Source organism: Patella vulgata, chromosome 9, assembly GCF_932274485.2.
Source record: "Patella vulgata chromosome 9, xgPatVulg1.2, whole genome shotgun sequence".
NCBI lineage: Eukaryota > Metazoa > Mollusca > Gastropoda > Patellidae > Patella > Patella vulgata.
This window is the reverse complement of record NC_065887.2, coordinates 37,361,863-37,386,694: the sequence shown is the minus strand read 5'-3', so window position 1 is coordinate 37,386,694 and position 24,832 is coordinate 37,361,863. Positions and strand designations below refer to the sequence as shown.

Genomic DNA, 24,832 nt, shown 5'->3' with positions numbered 1-24,832 from the left:
GGTGAATTTAGCAAGTTTACATTTTTATTGTTTTCAGCATGTTTTCATGATACAAGAATGGCTGCGCATTAACTTTCATTGCAAATGACCTCATAAGTCTTTTGACCCCGAATATCTCGAAAACGCCACAACGGCGGACTGATTGCCACTCGGCATCGTATTCTACGCAAAATATTACTCTAGAAAAGTTGGGTATCGTATTGTGCCCAGTTGATGGACACCTCCCAGCACTGAGCCTCCAGACTATATGTCAGGTTCATTTAGGGTCACCAAAAATTGTTCCGGTTCGATGAATTTGGATAAATGTTTTTTGACAAATGTTTTGCAAGATTTGTATTGGAGATTTGTATTTAGAAATTTGTTGTTTGAGATTTGTTTTTTTCATTGTATGCTTCTGATGAAATGTAAATGTAAATGTTTTGATTTTCTAAAATAAATTTCATCTTTATAATAAAGATTAAATTAAACAAAAATACAGTTTACAAATCTGATATGACAGATGTCGAATTTTTAACACAAATAATATTGATTTTAAGATACAAATGTTTAGTTTAGTGTACAAATGTCGAAATACGACAACAAATGAAGAAATAAGAATTAAAGACTATGAATTAAGAACTAAGAATTAAGAGCACTGAATAAAGAAATGAAATGAAATGGGGTTTAACGTCCTACTGTTCTGCTCCTATGCGGGACTAATGAAGACGGGCATACGCCATACAGTGTGCTATGAGGGAAATTTTGAGCGGACAAATGCACTATTCTTATATCGAATTCCACCGTCAATGCATCTATTCCATGCACGCCAATGTGTACATGGCACCTCGGTTTTTCATCCCATCCGAACGTGTAGAAAGCTGTTCTTGTCAGGCCCTCCATCCTGCATCACTGACAAGGGGGAACCACGCCGGAAAATCTGGATGAACTTTCTCGGCCAATGAAGGAATCGAACACCCGACCTCCAGGCCAGCCAGCCAGCGTCTTACCCACTTAGCCACCGTGATCAACAATGAATAAAGAACATCTGTACGTGAACAGAGCATCCAAAGAACCATCCGCACAATGTTAGTCCCGAAATGACCGTATTAGTGTTTAGTCGAGGTTAATCTCTCTATTTGTTCCCGGCAGATTTTCTCCAAAGGACAATCAAGTTATTGGCGACAATAACCGTTGGTGTGTGCGGGCCTTAACTTGAGTATCGAAATTATTCCCGCAGTGAAATGTCACCGCGAATTGTAGCAGTAATTATACATTAAAAACAAATTAAAAATGTCAACAACGCATAATTAATACGAAAGAACCATGAACGAAGATTGATTTTGTTCGTGGGGAATCAATATATATATATGTAAATATGTATCAGGTATTTTATGCAAGCTGTTGGAGCCAGTGTGTATATATTACAATGATCAACATAAGCACACAGACGGTCGGTATTTAATTTAACAAGGTAAGTCACTTCCTGTAGAGTGGTAGTTACGTTAACCTATATCTCCCCCCCCCCCCCCGGTGTGGGTTGCAGGTAGCACAACCTATATTTACCCCCACCCCTTCCCTTAGTTTAGGTAGCATAATATTCCACATTTAATAAAGAGAACAATTTGCATGCTGCTAACTTTGTTTGAGCACCGAGCTTTGACGAGGCGTGTAATTCTATCTTAAAGATACATTATGGGAGAGTTGATTATGGTCTGGATAAATTAATTAATGTCTAATTAATAATTTAGATAACATGTCTATAAGAAAGGAGACATTAATAATGTTAATAATTAGCAAGCTGTTTAAGCAAAACATTTTTAGCAATTATTAATCAACGACTTTCAGAGTACCTAGAAAACAATAACATTCTTGATACATCACAAGGAGGATTTAGACCAGGAAAAAGAACAATAGATAATTTATTTTTTTATTAAAGACTGCTATTAACCGAAAATTATACGAAAAGAAAGATTTGTACCTATGTTCTGTCTATTTCAAAAAAGCATTTGATTCAGTATGGCGAGCTAGACTTTTTTGCAAATTAGTTACACATAATATAAACGGTAATGTATATAATATTCTACAATCGATGCATTATAAAACAACTTATAAGATAAAATCTAATGATAAATAGCAAAGGTAATTTCTTCGACGCTTGGTGTCAAGCAAGGTTGTAACATGAGTCCAACCCTGTTTAATATATATGTTAACTATCTACAAAACTAACTTTATCATTCAATTGTTAAGCAGATAGCCCTTTATGGGGCAGAGATTTGGGGTTCATACGTTATCAAAAACAAAAACATAATTAATATTGACAGATGGGATAAATTTGAAGAAAACAGAAGTACGATCAACATTTGTAAATCCATTTTAAATATGCCTAAGCGTGCCAGGAACATGGGATTTCTAGCTGAAGGTGGGCATATATCACCGCATACCGCTTTACTTCAAAAGATTCTTACCGGATAATAAAAACAAACTCCTTGGCACACCATTTATAGCGGATTATGAACTTTCTTGAACTGCTGGTTCAAGATAATCGTTTTGTCATAGCATTGGGATTTTAACCAGATATTTTGAACTTAACCTAAAGAATAGTGACATAATATCTGCCACCGAAAAGAAGTTTGTCGATATTTTCCTAATAGTTATTGATCAAAAATAAAATTCACAATCGATGTATAAACTTCTGACGTATGGAAAAATTAAGCCAGATTTGTATGCGTACTATCTGCACTCCGTTAAATCGAAGGCTCATAAAGTTACGCTGGCCTCGATTAGGCTTAGGACCCACCATCTCGAGTGGAGCGTGATCGTTGTAAAATATTCCGTCACATGCACGTTTATGTAGACAGTGTAATAATAATCAAATAGAAGACGGATATCATTTCATATTTGACTGTAATAAATACAAAATTTATGCCAATTTTCAAAAGCAATCCGCACTTCTCGTGCAATATGATTAATGTTTTGAATCTCCCAAACGAAATTGCTAGTCAGGTTGCTTTATATGATAGTGTCTCCAAGAAAGAGCATCAGAGTTACCTATTAATCAACACCCCTGTTCAATTATGTTTATTATACTAATACGCACGGTAGAAATATTGTTTACTTTCCCAGGCTAGTTTAGATAATTTTCGTTCTAGCTCTATACTGATTTTCATTATACCGACCCGCTTTTGATGCTTAATTATATTGTACACCATGATGACCCCAGATGTTATGTTATAATTGTATGATCACTCTTTGTTTAAACTGGATATACTGTCCTTGGAGGATGCAATGATACAACCAAAATCTTATCTTATCTTAACCTATATTTACACCGTCGCCCCGAATCCCTTAGTGTAGGTAGCATGACCTATATTTACCCCCCCCCCCCCCGCAAACTTAGTGTAGGTACCATAACCTATATCCTTTAGTGTGAGTAACGTAACTTCTATTCCACCCCACCCCGGTATGGGAAACATAGTCTGTGTGTAACCCCCCACTTATGGTGTATGTTACATAACCTATGGTGTATGTTACATAGCCTATGTGTAACGCCCCACCCCAGGTGTAGGTACCATAACCTATGTGTAACGCCTCACCCCTGATGTGGGTACCATAACCTATGGGTAATCCCTCGCCTATGGTGTATGTTACATAGCCTGGGTAAAACGCCCCACCCCTGGTGTAGCTACCATAACCTATGTATAACGCCTCACCCCTGGTGTAGGTAGTAGATATCGTAACCTGTATTTAAGTCCTTTAGTACGGTAAACGTCTCGGTGACCTAGATTGTATCGCCCAATTAAAGTTAACCGAACACCGGTGTGTTGCCCTTGGTAATCCATAAAAGAACAGAAAGCGACATATTCTGTAATGTATTGCACAGACGTGGATTGTAAATTTTAAAACACGAAAAATGAGGTCTCATTTTTATCATCCCAACTTATAAGACTTTCATCCTCAATATTACTCAATATTTGCTCTATCCTATCCGTACCTTAAAATCACTCACATAAAATGTTTGCTCTATCCTATCCGTAACTGATATTATTCACCAAATCCAACGCAAATAACATCTTGGCCATTTTTTTAAAGCTTCCGAATCAGCATGAAAAAGGGACGAAACACGAAAAAAGCAGGAACTGGGAGTAAAAACAAGGAAAAGCAAAAGACAGAAGAATCAAATTCACAGTGGACATTTGGTAGAATTGTGACGTGGACAACCGTATTTAGTTTAATAGCAGCCGCCGTCTGTGCAAATCGGTATAATGTTACCTTTAAAGCTGATCTAGATTTGAACCGTAAAGAGGGTTTACCACAGTCTGTGTTTCGTTTAGAAGGTATGAGGGAAATTTATGAGTTAAGCCTTGTGAAAAATGCCGAGGAAGAAGAGAAATACAATGCCGGCTATAAACAACATATCTTTAATCAGTATGTCAGCGATAAAATAGATCCTAATAGATTCATACCGGATGCTAGATATCCCGCGTAAGTATTTTCATGATATAGGAGTATGGTCTTTTTCATAGTATTTTTAAAATAATATCGGTTTGAATATTTTTCTATCAAATACCTGACAGGGCAGGCAATATATATATTCTAAGCGTACACTTGTCGTTGCTATGGTGATACGAAGATATTTTTTAAAATATATTTTATCGGACTCAAAATAAGGTCAAAAGTTACAATTAAATCCAAGATGCCCCCCCCCCCCCAATTAAAGGTATATAAATTTTTAAAGGGCGTCATACTTGTAAGCACAATTTTAGTGTGGCATTCAAAATTATTGATTATAATGGTTGATAATGACACAGAAATGGGTTAATAATTATTATATAACACGTTGATTCTATGACATCATAGACTATTTTCAAGATGGTCAATTGTATTATCTTTGGTTGTATTTGAGGTAGACTATAGTTTTGGGGGTCTAGGAATGCGAATTCAAAATCAGATTGTGCGCATTATTTGTAGTTGTGTAGTTATGCTAAAAAAAATGAACATACACCAATATAATATGGTGGTAAATCAATAATAATAATTTATAATGTGCCCAGCTAGGAGCTGCTCAATAGCAACAATACAATTGACAAAGAAACAATAAATACAAATTATTCTCGACAATACAAGAAGATAGATTAACAAGGGGTTGGGATGCAAGAAAATGTGCCCAAATTTTGCAAGAGATGGGCGGAGAACAGGAACAATCGAATTTGAAAAAAAAATATGTTCCAGAGTAATGTCTCCTTAACAGATCCGTTTCAAATTTTGTGTGAAGCATTGTGTTAATGAGATGACAAACCCTATCGATAGTTAGCTTTTTGTAACCTTCTGTTCCGGAGTTACTCCCCTTTGCCGAAAATCGTGTGAATGCGATAGCGGCTACAGTTTTTAACATATTTGTTTCAAATTTTGTGTCATCAGATCATCAGGGTCATGACATACCCTTTCGATATTCAGCTTTCCTTGACATTCCTTTCCTGATTACCCCCCCCCCCCCTCTCCAAAAACCTGCTTGTCATTTTTGTTCGCACTCATTGATATGCGGTTGTATATTTCATAATTGAGTCTGTGTTGTTAATGCACATTCAATTATATAGGAAATACACTTGTATACAACTACAAAATCAGATTCATCCGGAATCTTTGGACCCTTAACATATGTTTTAAATTTCATCTAAATCGTACCAATATTGCGGGCTCTAGAGGGTCCAAAAACTTTGTACATATTTCACTTTTTGCGTAAAATGTAGTGGCCATAACCCAAGAAGTTCAGATCTGATACGAAACCAAAAATAGAACTTAATAAAGATTGTTTGATCCTTAACATCCATAAGTGCTGCTTTTGATACTATAGATCATAGTATTCTGTTTCAAAGGCTGGAATTTTCAGTTGGGGTCTGTGGTACCGCATTGTCATGGATAAAGTCATATCTTCAAACAGGTTTGTGTCTCGACCCGTGCTCTTACAATAGGTGTCCCGCAAGGATCTGTACTGGGGCTTCTATTTTTTCTCTTATACATTCTTCCAATTGGTCAAATCATAAGAAGACATGGGGTAAAAAACCACGGCTTGCTGATGACACCCAAATATATGTCTACTTTCAGTACAACAAGGACTCTATCAGTAGACTAGAGTCTTGTTTTAATGACATTCGAGGATGGATGCCCAGAAATAGGCTAAAACCGAATTTCTTGTCATATCATCAAAATCCAGTAAATTGTTTAAAGCGGATTCTATTCAGATCGGTAATTGCTCTATATCTCCCAAGAAGCAGCCTGAAATCTTGGCTCCGATGAATCTATGTCCCCAGTTCCCCAACTCTATAGCATCGTACGGAAAATGCATCTTCAAATGAGATGTATTTCGAGAATACGCTCTATTCTTAATACTGATACCTGCCAGAGCGTTGTTAGAGCATTAAGAAACATCGCATAGGAATATGCAAATTCACTTCCATAAGAAGAACCAGAAACAGCTTTGAACAGACTACAAATGGCGCAAAACAGTGTTGCACGTCTCATAACTAGAACACGAAGTTTGATCATATAACGGCTTAGTTACAGAAACTCCATTGGCTTCCAGTTCGAGCGATGGTTCAATTTAAAGCTCTTGTTTTTAAATCAATCTATTCTGGTACTGCACCCAGTTATTTAAAAGAACACTTTGATTTCTATACTCACCGGCGGTCCAACCTTCGTTCTTCAAGTGATCATAGCATATTGAGGATCCCTAAATATAATAAACGTTCTGGTGAATATGCTTTCACCGTCAGAGAAGCTAAAATGTGGAATGATCTTCCAAAAACTCTTCGAGGGTCTTCTTCCATCCAGAGCTTTAAGACTAACTTAAAAACATATTTATTTGAAAAAATTTTTTGAACTGTTTTGTTGTGAATGCGCTATGAAACACTCATGTGTAATGAGTTAGGAGGGGTCATCACTCTGGAACGGAAGGCTCGATATGCAACCGAACTCATGCCCGGTCTTTTGATCCATAACATATATGGTAAGTTTCCTCTGAGTCGGACAGACATTGTGACCTGTGAAGGGTATGCAAACTTTATACATATTTCACATTTTGTGGACAAGGCACGAGGCATAACTCCATACCGGAAGGTTCGATATGCATCAAACCGAACCCAGCTGAGATCGTTTGATCCTTAACATAATATTATCTCTGAATTGGACAAAACATTGTGGCCTCTGGTTTGTATTGCTTAATATTTGGAGAAAAAAAAACATGCTTTGCCACTATGTGCTTACAAGAATGACCCAATTTAAGAATTTATGCACCTTTAATTTTGCGCACGCCATCTTGGATTTAACTGAGACCCTTGACCTTATCTTAAGTCCGATTTTAGTCAACTGTTTGCAACGTGCTCGGAAGATCATACCAATTGAGATAAAGTGAAAACATCCTGGTTAGCAATTTGTTCTAGGTTGCCTATAGTCCAAGTCATGGATTGACTAGATTATTCATAAAACTTGTTAAACCCCTTGAAAATGTTTCAAACACGCAGATTTGTTGTACTGTGATTGCAAAATCTGGAAAGGAAGTTAAAGCTACAAGCATACGCATCAAAAACTACATGTTATGGACATTTCCATACTTTTGTCAAAAAGTGAACGATTTTCCACAGAAAAATGCAACCACCCAAAGCCATATTACACTTTCTAAATATAGATAATACATTTTCATTTGAAGTTCTGTGTTCGCGTATTTTTTTTTTTCAGCTACTCAAAGAACACTACTGTCTGATTCATCGTAAATTTTAAACGGAGTTCTTCGATTATGAACAAACTACTTAACGTTGGTTATTATAAACTTACCTGTGTGTTTGTAATGAACTCCCGTTCGATAAAATCCATTGCACGACTAATTATCACAACGATGAAAACAAGTTCTCTCTTGAAAAATTGAAATATCACAAACTTTTCCCAGAGAAAAATACCAATATGGAAGATGGTTACGTCACTCTGCGGAAGATATCATTTCGTATTAGGGGTGACAGCATAGGAAATTCAAGTACAATTACGACAAGAATCCATGACCACTCGGACCAAAGATCCCTCGGTTCAAGACCAGTCGGACCAAGTGATAGACCACTCAGCCCAAACAAATAGACTACTCGGACCATACAAAAAGACTATTCGGACCCAACAGAAAGACGACTCGGACCAATAATAAAATGTTGATTTAATAAATTGATAATTGCGTTTGTTTTAATATAATTACTCGAACCAATAATAAAGTGTTATTTTAATAAATTGATAATTGTGTTTATTTTAATATGACTACTCGAACCAATAATAAAGTGTTATTTGAATAAATTGATAATTGTGTGTGTTTTAATATGACTACTCGAACTAATAATAACGTGTTGTTTGAATAAATTGATAATTGTATTCCAAATCGCAAAATATCGAGAACCACACTTGTAGTCACGTTTAAAAAGGGGCATATAAACGTCCGGTCTTCGTATTATTATGTGCTGTTTATATTAACGCATCAAGGGCGGATAACTTGAAAACGTGTCTCCCCCCCCCCCCCATATATAGTAACCCAGGGGTTAGAGGGGTAGAACGGAATGAAACCACTGGGGATACCGCGAATGTGGAAAAAGTAAAATTAGGCTATCAGACAAGAACAGTATACCCGTATATGTAGAAACTGTCAAAAGTCTGGACATACCGAGTCTCATTGCAAGAGTAAAGAAAAATTAGACTGATATTTTTTTTTGGCACCATTATTAATTAATTTTAAAACTAATCGTTGATTTATTTACGTACACAAAATTGAACCAAACAACTCTAAATATAAGAATTCCGTATAAGAATTATTTGCTTCTTTGTATTGTGATTTAATAATAAATAAATAGCATATTGTCTAGCCTTATAATATAATTTAATTGGTCCGACTGGTCTTGTTTTGGTCCGACTGGTCTTAGTCCGAGTAGTCTTTGGTCCGAGTGGTCTGGATACCTACGACAATTGGCATTGAGTTTGAGCGTTCGCACACATAACTACCCGCATTCCTGTATTTAGTTACCGTCTTTTACATTCTAGTAAAATCTCTGCAAATTTTATAGCTTTACTTTTTGAAATATTTTGTTCTAATTATTTGATTAGCGACTCGGATGGGATTATTTACTTTTGAACACTCATATGCCGCACAAACACAACTATACATTCGTTTTACGGGCTTTATCACACTTCGGTCAAAACTGTCGAATCGAGAATTAATGTTCCGCTTCTTACGGGGTCATACGGGCTTAGTAGCATTATATACCCACCCGGGCACCCAATACGGCAATAGACACGCTGAGGGCTGCCGCAACACGCTTAAAGATGTTACTGAAGCGGTTATTATTCGATCGAAAGAATACGTATAAAATTAAAAATACACTCAGAGAATTCGGAGGTAAGCTTCATGATCCTTGTTAAATTATTTATAACATAAAGAAGATAGGATATTTATAGTTTATTCATGACTTTATTTTTACGAGTATCCGTGCAATCAGTGATATTTTAATTGTGAAGAAAATTTGATAGACTGGCGATCAATGGTTTCCATATAAATCTCCTATGTAATTGCCTTCAATTGATATTTTTCGTCGCCCAAACCCATATACGATCAAAATGATCGCGCTGTCAAACTATCTTTCAATGTTAACCAACCCCCGCAACAGGTATATTGGATTCGACCAATACGTCACGAAGACATTGTTGACATCGACTCTGTCGAAATTACAAGTAAATTTTCAAATTTTTCAAGAGAGAAATTGTTCTCATCGTTGTGATAATTAGTTGTGCAATGGATTTTATCGAACGGGAGTTCATTACAAACACACAGGTGAGTTTATAATAACCAAAGTTAAGTAGTTTGTTCATAATCGAAGAAATCCGTTTAAAATTTACGATGAATCAGACAGTAGTATTTTCTATATGTTAATGTAATTATTGTTACTATTGCGATATATTTGTTATATGTTAACATAAATCGTGTTACTATGGTGATATATTTTGCCAATATTTCAGGTGTAGATCCCGTAACTGTTGTGATATATTTTTTCAGATGCATATCCCGTAACTATGGTGATAAGCTGCCAACTGTTAGTGTGGTTATATGTTTTATAAACGAAGCCTTTTCAGCTTTAATAAGAACGGTTCATTCTATTGTAAATAAAACACCTTCCCATTTATTGGCTGAAATTATTCTTATAGATGACAACAGTCAGCTGGGTAGGTAGCATTCTGTTATAAATAAAACACCTTCCGATTTATTGGCTGAAATTATTCTTGTAGATGACAACAGTCAGCTTGGTAGGTAGCAGTCTGTTGTTAATAAAACACCTTCCGATTTATTATTTATTGGCTGTATCGTCACACATCACCAATAATTTCCTCGTTGACGTTAATTCGCGTCTCTTAGACCGGCTCTAACTTTTTTCCCCCATTTTTTTGGGGGTAGAACGCTTTCTACCGCAGATAGAGCAACATGTGACAAGCTCTTGCTCCAAAACACGTATGAGGTTCATCATGGAAAACTTGAGATACACAAATTGGAAGTAGAGACTAGTAAATCAACCTGTTAACTCTGGTATCCTTCCTCCTCAAAATCATGAATATTCACCAAACCTTGCAGAAAATGTATAACCAAACCCTTTTCTTCGATTCTTCAACAAAGATCGCCATGCAAAAGGGGGAAAATGGAAAGGGAGAGGAAGACTACACATAACTTTCGCTCCTGTTTCGTGACGGCATAGGAACAATCGGTTAGATGTGCCCGTATGACAACAGTCTGACGGCGTAGGAATAATTGGTGAGCTGTATCCCTATGGCAATAGGAATAATTTGTGAGCTATTTCCGTATGACAACAATTCCCAAACCTATCCTTTTTTAGAAGACTGAACTCGAATCCAATTACCTTTTACTCCTCTTAAAATGGTTAGGGTCAGGGTTAGTTTTCCCCACAATACTTATTTAGATAAAGCGGCCATTGTGGATTCCGGAAATTCCAGAACCTCCCCAATCGGCCTACACATACGATCTCCCTAAATAGGCTAGGTAGGTAACATTCTGTTATAAATACCCCCTCCCCCCAATTTATTTAGGAAGGTAACATTCTATTATAAAAAAAAACACCGCCTAATGCAGACATTATTCTTGAATATGGTAACAGCTGCTTAGGTAGATAACATTAAATTTACGTTTTCTCAATTATTGACAGAATTATTATCGATGACAACACTAGTTGGGTTAAAAACAAAACACCACACAGTACAGCATATTATTGACAACTTTGGCAGCAGAGGCAATTCGAAATACACATTACCATTATTGAAAAAACGGTCAGAATGCTTCAACTACGTAAAACAAAACTGATTCATTCGCAGAATGTACGGCAAATGTGGTGTTCAATGTCTCGCCACATTACCATTATTGAAAAAACGGTCAGAATGCTTCAACTACGTAAAACAAAACTGATTCATTCGCAGAATGTACGGCAAATGTGGTGTTCAATGTCTCGCCACTTCAGTTATCTCCCTTATCTTCCATCCCACCAAATATCATTCCATTTCACTAAAATAATAGGCAAATACTGTTAAAAAAATAATGATAGAAAAGTACAATTAAATGAATAACAATACTTGTGGTAAATACATTATTTATTTATATTTAGCATTTATCACTAATACTATAATAAGTAGATATTTCAGTTTATCGGACAATATTTTGCACTTTTTCGTGGAATTAACGAATTAATATTAAAGATTATTTTGGTTTTGTGGTTGTATTTTGTAGCATTGGGTTATATTTTAGCTGCTCGATCTGTCGATAATGATACTATAAATAGACTTTCCAGTGGACAGTACAGTCTTCTTTAATATAATAAATGAAGTATTCTCTCAGTTTTTCACAATACATGCAATAAGGTAGTATGTGGTAGTGTTTTGTAATATTGAGTAAAGTGTCTTGTCGCTAGAGCGGGCATGTTTTCGAGCAAATGGAAAATCTAGCTTCTATAGCCCTTCATGCAAAACGAGCATTTTTTTAGTAATTGTGATACACGAAGTTCATTTTGAAGTAAGAGGCCCATGTTCAATCACGGGCGAGGTGACCCATGATTTTGCACGAGGAAAAAGATCCCGCCCGGACCCCAAAAACAATATTTATATGTGTGTGCGGGGGGGGGGGGGTGACAGTCCCTCCCAGTGTCACCGGGTAATAATGGAATGTATGGAACGTGCTCGTGTCGATTTGTAGCATATCTGACCTATATGTTTGACACTGCTTGAGCACTATGATTATGATTATAACGCATTGAAACCGCGTGAATTTTTGCCATTTGCGAGGGGCGCAAAAACTCAAGGGGGCGCAAAAACTCAAAGCCATGACCAAAGTTCTTCATTGCTTCCAGCCGATCCCGAGACTGTCCATGAATCAACAAGAATGAAGATTCATTAGAAAACTGTATATTTACAGGTGATTTGAAGCAAACCCTAGATGATTATATTAAAGAGCATTTTCACAATGTTATTCTTTTACGAAACGGAGAACGAAAGGGGATGATTTCGTCAAGAATTCGAGGATCGAGAGCAGCAAAAGGGGAGGTAAGTTTAGAGCATGTTTCCTTTTCTCAATTGTTACCTTAACGCACCATCTGTTTTAAATATTTCGACGGCACAAATGCCCGTGCATGCTATATGCAAGGATGATTGCGATAGTAAAATAGCAACATCTATGAGTTGCAATAATCTGGAATAAACTCCTTGAGTAAAAGAGAAAGACACGCTTGAAAAAACAAATAATTTCGATAATGTGTTTATTATTAAGCACTTTTTAACAATACTATATGTAAATAGACGAAGAGTAACGATTGCACACAACACAATTAATATTCTAATTAAAGTCAAGATGGTTTGTATTTTGGGTTGGGCATTTTTGAAAATATTTTAATAAAATGACAAATCTTGGACATAATATTTCTATAGTTTTAAGGTTTTTAGAGGTAAATGCAGAATGCAGTTATCTAGGCTAGTGCCACTTGAAGTAATTGTCTCCACCTAAAATGGAAGGTTTATAATAAACTAAAAATAAGATGAATGGATGGAGATTATGTTCTCTAGAATAGTGTCGTCACCAATCTTATTAATATCAATATCATTATTAATACTGGTACTAATATATAATATATATTATATATATTATATATATATATAAATATATATATATATCAGTGAGTAAGACGCCCTCTTGCTAACCAGAAAGACCCGGGTTCGCTACCGGTGTTGGTCGAAAATGTTCGAAAGCCTGACAAGGAAGAGTGTCTAGGCGTTCGGATGCGATAAAAAAACAAAAAAAAACGGGGTCCCCTGTACACATTGACGTACACATAAACGAGACCTTATGTGTGACGTTTTGAACAGAATGGCGTAGTCTCGATTTTCATTGCTAACATTGTTACGATATTAAACAAAGTCTCGAATATCAATTTTTAAGTTAAAATTATTTAATGCGATCGTGGTTCAATCCATTAAAAATCAGTACCATCCGACGATCTCAAGGGTTGGTTATGGGCTTGGCATGTGAATACATGTCTAATAATCACATAAAGAATGTTTATAATACCGATACAATGTTTTTATTTATTTGAAGGTTTTGATGTTTTTAGACAGTCACTGTGAAGTAAATATAGGATGGATAGAGCCACTATTATCTAGGATAATGGAGAATAGACGGATTGTACCCTCACCAATAATAGACGTTGTTAATACGGACACTATGTTATATGAACCAGTACAGTTGCTGGGCGTTGGCTTCAATTGGAAACTCTTGTTCCGGTGGGATCCACTACCAGAAGAAATTGAAAACAATGAGACAGCTAGGTCATATCCTATGAGGTTATTTTAATTCTTGTTTAGTAGGAGATGAAATGGGGTTTAACATCCTACTAGTATTCACCAACTGCCCTAAAGAAGACGGACGATCTGCTATGAGGGGCATTTTGCGCGGACGAATTCCAACTGTTAGCGGTTATTTTACGTACACTGCAACGTGTACACGGGTCCTAGGTTTTCGTTCCATCCGAACGACTAGACACTGTCCTTGCCATGCTCCCGTATTGGACCAATGATAAGGGGGAAACCATGGCTGGAAAATCCCGTGGAAATTTCTCGACCAATACGGGGATCGAACCGCGGCCGCCTTGGTTAGTGAGAGAGCACCTTTCACGGTGAGCCACCGTTGTTCCTCTTCAACAAGAGGATTTCCTCAATATAAATAGCTTACTGTTTCGTTTCGTGTATTTGTTCTGATTTTACAATACAGTTGTTACCTAACCAACTTTTTAACACCATGATCTTAACACTGTTTCACACCAATCATCTTAAGACCCTCTTTCAACTGTTGAGCTAAATTTGAGAAAACTGGACACCCATCGTTCACCCCTTCCTCCCGGGTTCTCATATTAGGACAGGATGTTTCTTTCATACTGATTATCCTTAGGCCGTGTTTCAACTCTGGTGAAAAATGGCATGAAAGGCCACACCTAGCTCTTTTTAAGTGAACACGCTATAAAAATATTACAATTTTGGCTTCTGCTAATTGGCTACTGATAACAATTGTAAAAACATCGACAAATATTCAGTTTCAATCGAAACCATTATTGTTCACTCTTGTCAGTGGTTCGGGACGGAGTGTCTGGCAAGGGACGAAAACCGAGGTCCTATGTATATATTGGCGTGCACGTAAAAGAACCCTTGACAGTTGGAGTTCAATATAAGAGCAGGCCAAATAGCACCACTGATCGGGCAAAATTTCCCCCATAGTACAGTTCATGGCTAATGCCCGTCTTCATTAACCCAGTTAGTGCATACATGTAGGACGTTAAACCGAATTTCATTTCATTTTCATTGGCAACCAATGTATGTTTTAAAAAATACTTAAATGTGTGTGTGTGAAATAGATTTGTTTTACGTCCGCTTCCACCTAAGTAATATCGCAGACAACGATGCTAAAACAATGCCATAATCATAAATTGCTTTGTTTACATGAACAGAAAAGTATTGATTTGTCCCCTTTCTTATCTTTTTAAAAATGAAAACATGTCTATTTATCTATAATTCTCTAATAGATAAGTTTTAAAACATTTATATTTATATAAAATTTCCTGCTACATAAGTTTTAAAACATCTATTATTTATATATATAAAATTCCCTTCTAGATAGGTTTTAAAACATGTCTATTAATATATAATGCCCTGCTAGATAAGTTTCAACAACCCGAACTCTTTATTAAAATGTGATATAATGTAGCCGTATTGTATTATGTTGGCAAGGCTATATAAGGTTGCTTATTTTGTCAGAAAAAATAGGTAAGGTACAGAGTTGAACCGAATTTGTCCATCAGATTTTTGCATAGATCCTTCTGGTTTTAATCTGTTAATCTGATTTTTGGATGGAATTAATACGAGTTCTAGGGATCTTGTTTTTGAATTTGGGGTTTTGACAATACGTGTATATCTGTTTCAGGGCCCCTGCTATGGCTGGAGGGTTGTTTGCTATCGACAGAAAATATTTTCAGGAACTAGGGGAATATGATCCTGATTTACAAATCTGGGGAGCTGAAAACATGGAACTTTCTTTTAAAGTATACTGTCATTATTTAGCTTGTATTCATTAATAAAATTATACTAATTCTTTCTATTTTATTTCCTACTCCGCTTCATCTTGGTCCCAGGCCATTTCTTTATAGGGCGTATACCGCGATAAAGCGCAGATTGTTATTGGACGATTCCAGATCAATCTACCAATCAAATTGCGTGATACAGAAAACTCCGCGAAATCTTCTTAAACGCTTTGCTTATCTAGACATTAATCCACTGTTTGTGGTCGATGGCACGATTAAACTTCGATTGCTTGAGCTGGTATCTTTTCAAATTGAACATACATTATGCGAGAGCTAAATCTGCATATTACAGGTCTTTCTTTAGGCCTGAAATGTTATCTTATTTATTAATTAGACATTAATTAACTTATCCAGGCCATAATCAACTCTCGATGGCATCGGATTTCGCCGATTAGAACAATTCAGGCATATTTTGATTTAAGGTAAAAATGGAGGTGCGAGACTTAGCTTCGAATAACCAGAACGGTGGTTGAAATTATTGCACACGTCTTGTCAAACCTTCAAGGGCTAATATCGTCGTTCGCAATAGAGTAATTTGAATGAAATTTCCAAATATTCATTTTACATTATCCATTTTCGAACTGTTATAGCAAGAATGGCTAGTTCTTTATCTAAATCTTACATAATATATCTTTAACAGATACTGGCATTTTTATTCCTCCATACTTTTATAAAACCCGCTTTCCTGAGTCGGAGGCTTGATTAGATTTTTTTTTTAAATTATTTTTTTAACTCATTTTTGGTGTTTGTAGGTATGGCAGTGTGGAGGACAACTTGAGGTCGTGCCATGTTCACGAGTTGGTCATATCTTCCGGAAGTCCCGACCTAATGGTGGTAATTCAAATGACCATTTACACCGTAACACAGCCCGTGTGGCCAATGTCTGGATGGATGATTATAAGGTTTATTTCATTCCAATTTACGGTTCCTTACAGGGGTATTTGACAACTAATTTTAAGACAATTTTCCAGTTTTCATCAAGAATCTGTTAATGAATATGAAATATTCGTGTCTTCTTTCATATTTAAGTTGGTGAGCTGCGGGACCCATTTATAGTGCGGCGTCCAATTTGGGAAAATTAATGTGTCAAAAATCGGCCCTATTCACACAGGAGGTTTGTCGCTCCCGCACAGTTAGTCTTGATCATACCTCCCCGTTTCTACTATAAAGACAATGTTCCTTGTCGAAGCTGCGGCATTATATACTCTTCAAAAAGTAGGGGATATTGAAATGCAAATACATATATGCAGGTTGTGATATGATAAATAGTCATGGACACTTAACATGCTTTGAGAGTATGTTCACAGATAAACATCATATCGCCCCAACAGAACCACTGAGGTGCACATGCGACACGCAATAGCGCCATACACGTGGGAGGGGTTCTTTGTCAAATTTGACACTTCAAGGAGGGGTTGATGAAAACAGCCGCGTGCTGGTTTATCTATCCATGTTTGCTTTCCTATCGGTTCTTGCATAAGATTTACTGTTTATGATATCTGCTTTAGTGTATTACGTTTAATTTGATCGGGAGACGTGTTAGTCGACGTCAACGTCATCCGACAACGCTGCAAGAATTGGGCGTGGCACTGCAAGAGGGGTGGGTCAGATTGTCCCAAATCGTGATTGGACGGTTGATTAGGAGCATGCCACGACGATATGCTGAATGTCTGAGGATTGGTGGAGCAATTACTCATTATTAAGACAAAAATCAGAAACGTCCATTTTCACTTTTGACGGTGTATCTCTTTGCGAGTGAAATGGGGCCGTCAGATAAGCCTCCCATATGAACTGTTCATGTTCATGTGTACGCAATTGGCCTGTTATTAACATACACTGGTTACCTCTAATAAAACCAGCAGTGCATTTCCGGAGTTTTTGTATTGTTTCTGAATATCCCCTACTTTTTTTGAAGAGTATAGATTGGAATGCTCAAAACAGTCACACGGCGGACCAGTCGAAGGGGGTTGTTTTAGGCATTGAGAATTGTGACCTACTAGAAATGGATTATGCACAAATGTATTTGTTTATTTCAGAAATATTTTTATCAGTTCAACCCTCAAGCACTGTCTATGGATATTGGAAACATATCAGATCGTGTAGCTTTACGGCAAAGATTAGGATGTAAAAGTTTTAAATGGTATTTAGATAATATTTATCCTGAACAGGTAGGCCATATTGTATAATATTCTTGGTACGATCTGGTCATATTTCTCATACTTTATCGAACGGAAACTAATTTTCTTGGTTTGTATACCTGACAAAATCAAAGGAAATTGTTGACTCGCTCTACTGCTAAAGTACAAGTACTTCCTTGATTACGGTAGATAATTGCATAAATAAATAAAAAAATACGTCCAGGTAAAAAATTCTCCACTTGACTTCATACTTCATAGCGCTACAAAAAAAAACACAATCCCTCCTGCAACTATTTCCCTAATAAATATGTTTTCAGTCTGGATTTTAAGGAGTCTAATGATGGACAGAAAATAAGTTTTTCAGATAGCGAGTTCTACAAATTGGCAGCGGCGACTCCAAAGGAGCTGTATTTACTTTTTGGGACAAAAAGGTTGTTTTTAGTACTTGATCTCAGATTTTTTGATGGCATGTAAGGTACTATTATTTATATCAGATAATATGTCACTACAGAGTACACATACATTCATATGTAGGAAACATCAATTTGAAGTCAATTTTCGCCAGAACTGGAAGTCAGTGAAGTGACTTAAGTACATGGGCAATATTGTCTCTCAGAGGGTTTCCCGTTGCGATCCACACTGCTTTGTCTTGTATACACTAGCTGCAGTGGATATATTGATGCTTTATTTATTCCGGAGAGTAGACTACAACAAGTTTGTAATATGTTTAATTCTATCATTGTTTGATAACAGTGAGAGCAACCTCAGTGCAACGTTACAGTTAAAACCCCCCAGATCTTTACAATGTATGCGCATGTCTGTTTTCATCCCAGTTAGGAAGGTCTGAAATTTCCACATGCCAGTCAGACACCAACAGGCTTAGGGGGTGGGGGGGGTGATGTTAGGGTTAATTCAGCTAGAATCTGAAATTTCCAATAACTGAAATTAGTTACACGCTCGGTCGTACTATGTATATTCGTATTATTTGTTCGTTCTGGTAGTTGCACTATCACCCATACCATTTGCCTATTTAGACGCATACATTGTAACTCTGTTCTATTTTAGTCTTTCCTTTCTTTCACTATCCCCGTTTCTTCCTTTTGCATGGCGATTTTTGTTGACATTTTTGGTCAAGAATCGAAGACACGGGATTGAATGTACATTTCCTGCCAGGTTTTCGTGAATATGCATGATTTTGAGGTTACGTTGAAATGTATGACGGATAGTTACATGTTTTCTTGAATGCTACTTCCACTTTGTGTATCTCAAGTTTTCCATCGTGAACATCAATCAGGCTTTTGAACAAGAGTTTGGATACAGTTAGAGTCGGTCAGAGAGACGAGAATTAGCAATGGTGAAAATCACTGGTATTACGTGGTCATGTGATCACCAAGCCAGGGTGACAACATAATACTTGCAGTGTTTCGTTTAATTAGACCTAATCCCACTCATGCACTGCCGTAATGATAGTAAATTTCTGTTCCAAATTATGACTAGCCAATAGTCCGATTAACAACCAATGCCTATCTGCGTCAGTATGTCATTCGGGTTTAAACCGAGCTCCACATTGTTTACATTACGTTACGTCATGAGATTTTTACGCACAATTAACCAGTGCATAGCTGAATTTGAAGAAAAACTAATTGCGTGACAAACGAGGCTATCAGCGGTTACAATGTAAACAATACTGTTTGGAGACGAACAATACTTTCACCGTTTTTTATACCTTAAATCACTGTCGAAAGTTTTAGGGAAGACCCCAGATTAAACGAAGGGCTGTCATGTTGCTGTACTTAGGAGAGAATTGATTGTACGGGAAGAATAGACACGCTCCCTTAAAAGCTCAAGTATCAGAAGTCAATCTAGCAATGGCCAGAGAGAGAGATTTCTCGGGCCATTGCTTCAGGAATATGGGGTGACACGTGGAAAATTAAATTATTTTCGCTAACGGTGAAAATGAATCAACATGCTGTGAGTTCTAGGGACGTTTTATGCAGTTATAATAGCAAAATGTTCCAACACAAAAATCCAAAATGTCTAAGGGACTGAGGCTGTTAGCTACCTGAATCCATTACAGTAATTGTGGGTGCGTACTCTTTCGTATTTTATTTCGAAAACGTTGTGATCTCGATATTAAGGGTTTTTTTTGTCGAGCAGACGTTATGCCCGTTTTTTAGTTCTATAGACATCGTGCTAACCCAAAATGTCAAGAAAATCATGCTGTTAAATGTCTGAATCTATAACAGTAATGGCAGATGCGCGGCGTGCTCTTTCGTGTATTTATTTCTTTTTTTTAAAAAAACCTTAGTCTCGATTTCAAGGATTTTTGTCTAGCAGATGTGAAAAAAAAATGTCATATCCATTTTCTACTTCTGCAGGCATTGTGTTCTGTTATTTATAAGTTTCTCTCTCTCCAATAAATGATTTTTTTATTTTGTGAAATTCAGATACTGCCATCAGATCCCTTGTTCGAAGAGAAAGAGGCTGATAGAGAATCAAGAAGAAGGCAGGCTGTTATTCGAAATAAAGTATCCAAAGCCGTTAGAAGTGGCCAGGTGAGCTATAAAGTGACCGCCACGGTTATTTCGAACTGCCACGAATTATAACGCTATATTTCGAGGTGATGTAAATTGGAAATAATCACTGTTGCTTATAATCAAGATATTAAATTTTTCGGTCCGTCCAAAATATAAAAAAAACCTGCATGAATTTCTTTTAAGAGTCTTCTCTCTTTTCCAGATTTTTCACCGAGATTCTGGCTTGTGTCTGCATTATTATCCTACGAATAATAAACGAACTATCACCATGAAAAAGTGCTCAAAAGATAATCCAGATGCTGTAAGTCTTCATCAAATTTATGGTGTCATTATAATACCATATAGACATAATTTATAACGTGTGAAATGTCTTTGCTTAAAGATGCATTATGTAAGAAGTAAATAAAAAGCCGACCGTTCTTGCTGTAATAGATCAAAGTAGATAATTAAAAATAAATATATTGAAATTTCAGTTGAATTACTTTATCCTGAGCAATGTTATGAATGTTTAAAGTTTTGACAAAAACCGCCATAAATGGCCAATTACCAGTTTCTATTCTCTATTGTCAAGTACCATTGTCACGATCACGATAATAAACGAAGTCTCGATTTTCAGTTCTTTGATTGGCAGTCTCTGTGAGTGCCGGCCATATTACCGTTTATTCCACTCAATATCTAATCCATCCGATGACCTAGAGAGTTGATTTTGGGCTTGTCATGTGCATAATTGTGTCTAAATAATAATTCCTATAACATTTGAAGCTAGAAAAACGCCCTGTCATAAGCTCTGGAATAACACCTTCAATTATATATTTTGACGGTTTCGAATATATGTCTCAGGGAGTATGTTTAACAGGTCACCTGTCTGACCATCAGGGATTACTCGAAATCTCGAAACTACTTCCATTCTTATATAAAAGAGACACGGTTCCAAGGATCTTTTTCAGCGATACATCTTGGGATATTCTCTATTTGATGCGAGCTTTAATAGAGGAGACGTTTATTCTGTTAAAATACTATATTCGATTTTTCCCCCAGGAACAGAACCGCGACGAGTCCTGATTTCTTTGCTGAGGGTATATATTTTGGATAGTTCCATCTTTATGGAGTCACGATATTTTTCCTTTCATCGATTAAATCTCAACATTTTATAGGTTTGGACAGAAACTAACAGAAATGAATTCCGTCTAGGTACTGGTAACTTTTGTCTTGATTCCGGAAGTCCCGATGGTAGAATAATGATGTCACAATGTGCGTACGATGCTTCTCAAATATTTATCTGGAGAAAACAGGTATGTCATCTAAGAGAGAGAGAGAGAGAGAGAGAGAGACTTTAGGCAAGTGACATTAAATCTCGCCATAAAGTCCGAATGTAACAGGACTTAACCACCCAACCCTATTCATCAATGTAAGTCGTTTCAGGGGCGTGCTGGCAGGGAGTTTAGGAGGACGGTGTCCTCCCAGGCCCCCATTAAACAATAAGTCCACCTGAGAGCTCTAATTTTCACGCGGAATCCCCTCAAAAAATTGAGAGTGCGCACGTGAAAAATCATACATACACAACGATTAGTAAAATATATTATGCTGACGTGCAAATGTCTGTCACCTTAAGGTGAAATGGTCTTTGATACATGTATTCATGCCTCGATATGTATAAGATACAATTTATTATTTGGATAGAAATACATTGTATTAGCATTATATTAAGCAGACCTGTCATGAGTATCTTGTGTAGTACAGTAGTATGTCTTATAGTCAAAATAGCAGCATAAATTTGGAAAATATGATACCTAGATTTCTCCCAGAAGTGCTTGCAAAACGCGTTTCCCGTTGTCAAATTCCGTCGGCGCGCTAGTCGCATACGGCGACTTCGGGGCCCGTCCTCCAGGGCGCCTTCGGGGCCAGCACGCCCCTGAGTCGTGTGACTATAATCTTAAAAGTAAGGTGTAGGTTCGCTTGGTGATCCGATCTCCGGCCTCCGTGGCCGTGGGCATGTAAATTAATTTTAAATGGATATACAATATCCCCCCCCCCCTAGCCCCTCCCCCTCAACCATTACTCTTTCTTTACTGTCGTTATCCCTTAAACATTTTATTTTTCAGAATTCTACATTACAATTGTTTAACCCAGGGATTGGTAAATGTCTACAACCTTTATCTCACAAAGAAAATTCCTACATTGAATTAGTTTACTGTAACAATCATAGCAATATGAATTTTACGCTACTTTAAATAAGAATTTAAATTTTGTTGATCGTTACCGATCGATAAAAAAATATTTTTTGGTTGGAAAGAGAAGTCTCCAAGTTGCAGATTCTTTGTAATATATTTATATTAAGTAGTTTCCACAATGCAGAGCCCCGCGTACAGCTGATTGCGCTGGTTGTGACGTCTTCGGGATAACTTGTCAGCCCGTGTTTATAAACATTAAGGATGTCCGTGGGTAGAAATCTACTACAGTTTCGGGTAATAGCTCGCGCGTTGCTTTGTTTATAATTTATGACAGTAACCATCATTACCTCATAACCGGCATACTAAATTGTTGAAGACTAAACGATTTGTACTTGAATTTAAGCCAATGTGATTAAAACACAGATCCTATTTCGTTTCGTTTTTTATAGTTCAAAATTTCATTTTACATGTTTTATTACCGGTGTTTTGATTGAAGTGAGGGATAAGCGAACGAAACGGTCTGTTACGGCGACTTCTTGGCGTGCCATGCACGGAACTTTGGCTAAAGCACGAGAAACGTCAACGTTGATTGATTAATCAATGTCTGACGTCATAGGGTCAAAAGTCGCTCATACGATCCCTGACACGACCTTCGAGTACAACTTGTCAGATCTTCATGTAGTGTAGGCTATCGAAAGTATAAAAAAACGAAACGAAATATAGATCTGTATTTTAATCAGATTGAATTTAAGCACACTAGAATCTATTCTAATACAAGATAATCGATACAATATATAAACAATCTCCCACCTACCAATCTATGGAATTTATATACATTTTATAGCCATATCCACCGTACCATTTCGAACAACATATACAATAGTCGTATCCAACGTATCATTTCGAACAACATATTTTATAGCCGTATCCACAGGGTTGATTCATTTCGAACAGCATATTTTATAGTCGTATCCACAGGGTTAATTCATTTCGAACAACATATTTTATAGCCGTATCCACAGGGTTAATTCATTTCGAACAACATATTTTATAAAATTGATTACATTTTTCTTTTCGTTGAATTATGACAAATACGTAGTACATGCACATCTGAAAACTCCGACTCGTTATCCACTGTCTCTTCCATATCTTGACACAGTCACACAGGGCTAAGTCTATGCTTACTCGTTTTAGAATACCAGTATGATTAAAGTTTACTTTTGAATTTATTGTGTTTGAAGTTTTGAAAAGTAATCTCGATTGTTAAGTACCATTTCTACGATACCAAACAAAGTTTCGAGTATCCATCTTAAATGGCGCGGGTTGTCTAATCCGTTCAATATCCAAGCCATTCGATGGTCAAGAGAGTTGATTATGGGCATGTTATGTGAACAAATGCCTAAATAATAATTTATATAGCCAGAAAAAAGACCTGCAATAGGCAGATTTAGCTCTTGCATAATGCATCTTTAACTTCATAATGATAATAAAAGATAATAAAATAAACGTGCCTGTTAACTGTTTTCAGCCTCAAAGTTCTACCCCCCCCCCTTTTTTTTGTAAAAGCTCCTAGACGTTTGCCTGAATAATATATATAAACCTCGCAACTTCTTAAATAACCTCCCAGATGAAGTACCAGCAAATGCTATTCTTGTCACTTATCTATCCAGACTACGAAACTTTTTGCAGCACCCCCCCCCCCCCCAGTTACGGGCCTGATTTCTAAAGCCCCCTCCCCCAGGTACGGGCCTGGTTTCTTAAGGAATCATTTCTTGCCACATCGGACACAAATTTATAATAATCCAACACTATTGTCATGTAAAATTGTTCGATACAAAAACACAAACAAAATTCGTTTGAATTAGTCAATATGCCTGTATATTTACGTAAAAGAACCCTTGGCAGTTGGAAGGATTAAAACTAACAATAGGTTTATTATGTGTAATTACAAATACTTTCATCCCGTGAGTCGCCTTTTTATACGCCCACATTTAAATGTGGACCTATTATGCCGTCGCCCCTGTTTGTCCGTCGGTCCGGACGTCCGTCTACAATTTGTTTGTGGACACTCTACAGGTCACAATTTTTATCCGATTTGGACGAAACTTAAAATATAGGTCTATCTCCGCAAGATCTCGGTTCGTTTTGATATTGACATATATCGGACGATCACTTCATGGATTATGGCCCCTAATTGTACGAAAAATCACGTTTTTAGCTTGTGGACATTCAAGAGGTCACAATTTTCATCTGATTTTGATGAAACTTGAAATGCATGTTTATAACCCAAAAATCTTGGTTCCTTTCGATATTTGCGC

The 24,832-nt window shown here is 36.8% G+C and overlaps 1 protein-coding gene across 2 annotated transcripts; it reads left to right on the top strand.

The window, feature by feature from the left end:
- Window positions 1-1,367: 1,367 nt before the first annotated feature.
- LOC126832021 (inactive polypeptide N-acetylgalactosaminyltransferase-like protein 5) lies at window positions 1,368-24,020 on the top strand. 2 transcript variants are annotated; one of them, XM_050562703.2, is made up of 12 exons: window positions 1,368-1,450; window positions 4,069-4,461; window positions 10,052-10,218; window positions 12,464-12,591; window positions 13,637-13,866; window positions 15,512-15,629; window positions 16,421-16,570; window positions 17,705-17,836; window positions 20,254-20,361; window positions 20,546-20,644; window positions 21,498-21,635; window positions 22,446-24,020. In XM_050562703.2, exons 2-12 carry the CDS (start codon window positions 4,082-4,084, stop codon window positions 22,572-22,574), a joined length of 1,779 nt encoding a protein of 592 aa, XP_050418660.1. In that variant the 5' UTR covers window positions 1,368-1,450; window positions 4,069-4,081; the 3' UTR covers window positions 22,575-24,020. The 2 variants fall into 2 exon arrangements, with proteins under 2 accessions (XP_050418660.1, XP_050418659.1); XM_050562702.2 differs by having other exon boundaries at window positions 13,637-13,881.
- Window positions 24,021-24,832: the final 812 nt, after the last annotated feature.

Coding starts and splice junctions, on each gene's coding strand:
- LOC126832021 (XM_050562702.2), top strand. CDS start 4,082: ATGAAAAAGGGACGAAACACGAAAAAAGCAGGAACTGGGAGTAAAAAC. Junction 4,462..10,051: donor CCGGATGCTAGATATCCCGC/GTAAGTATTTTC, acceptor ATATTTTTTCAG/ATGCATATCCCGTAACTATG. Junction 16,571..17,704: donor TCTGGATGGATGATTATAAG/GTTTATTTCATT, acceptor TGTTTATTTCAG/AAATATTTTTATCAGTTCAA.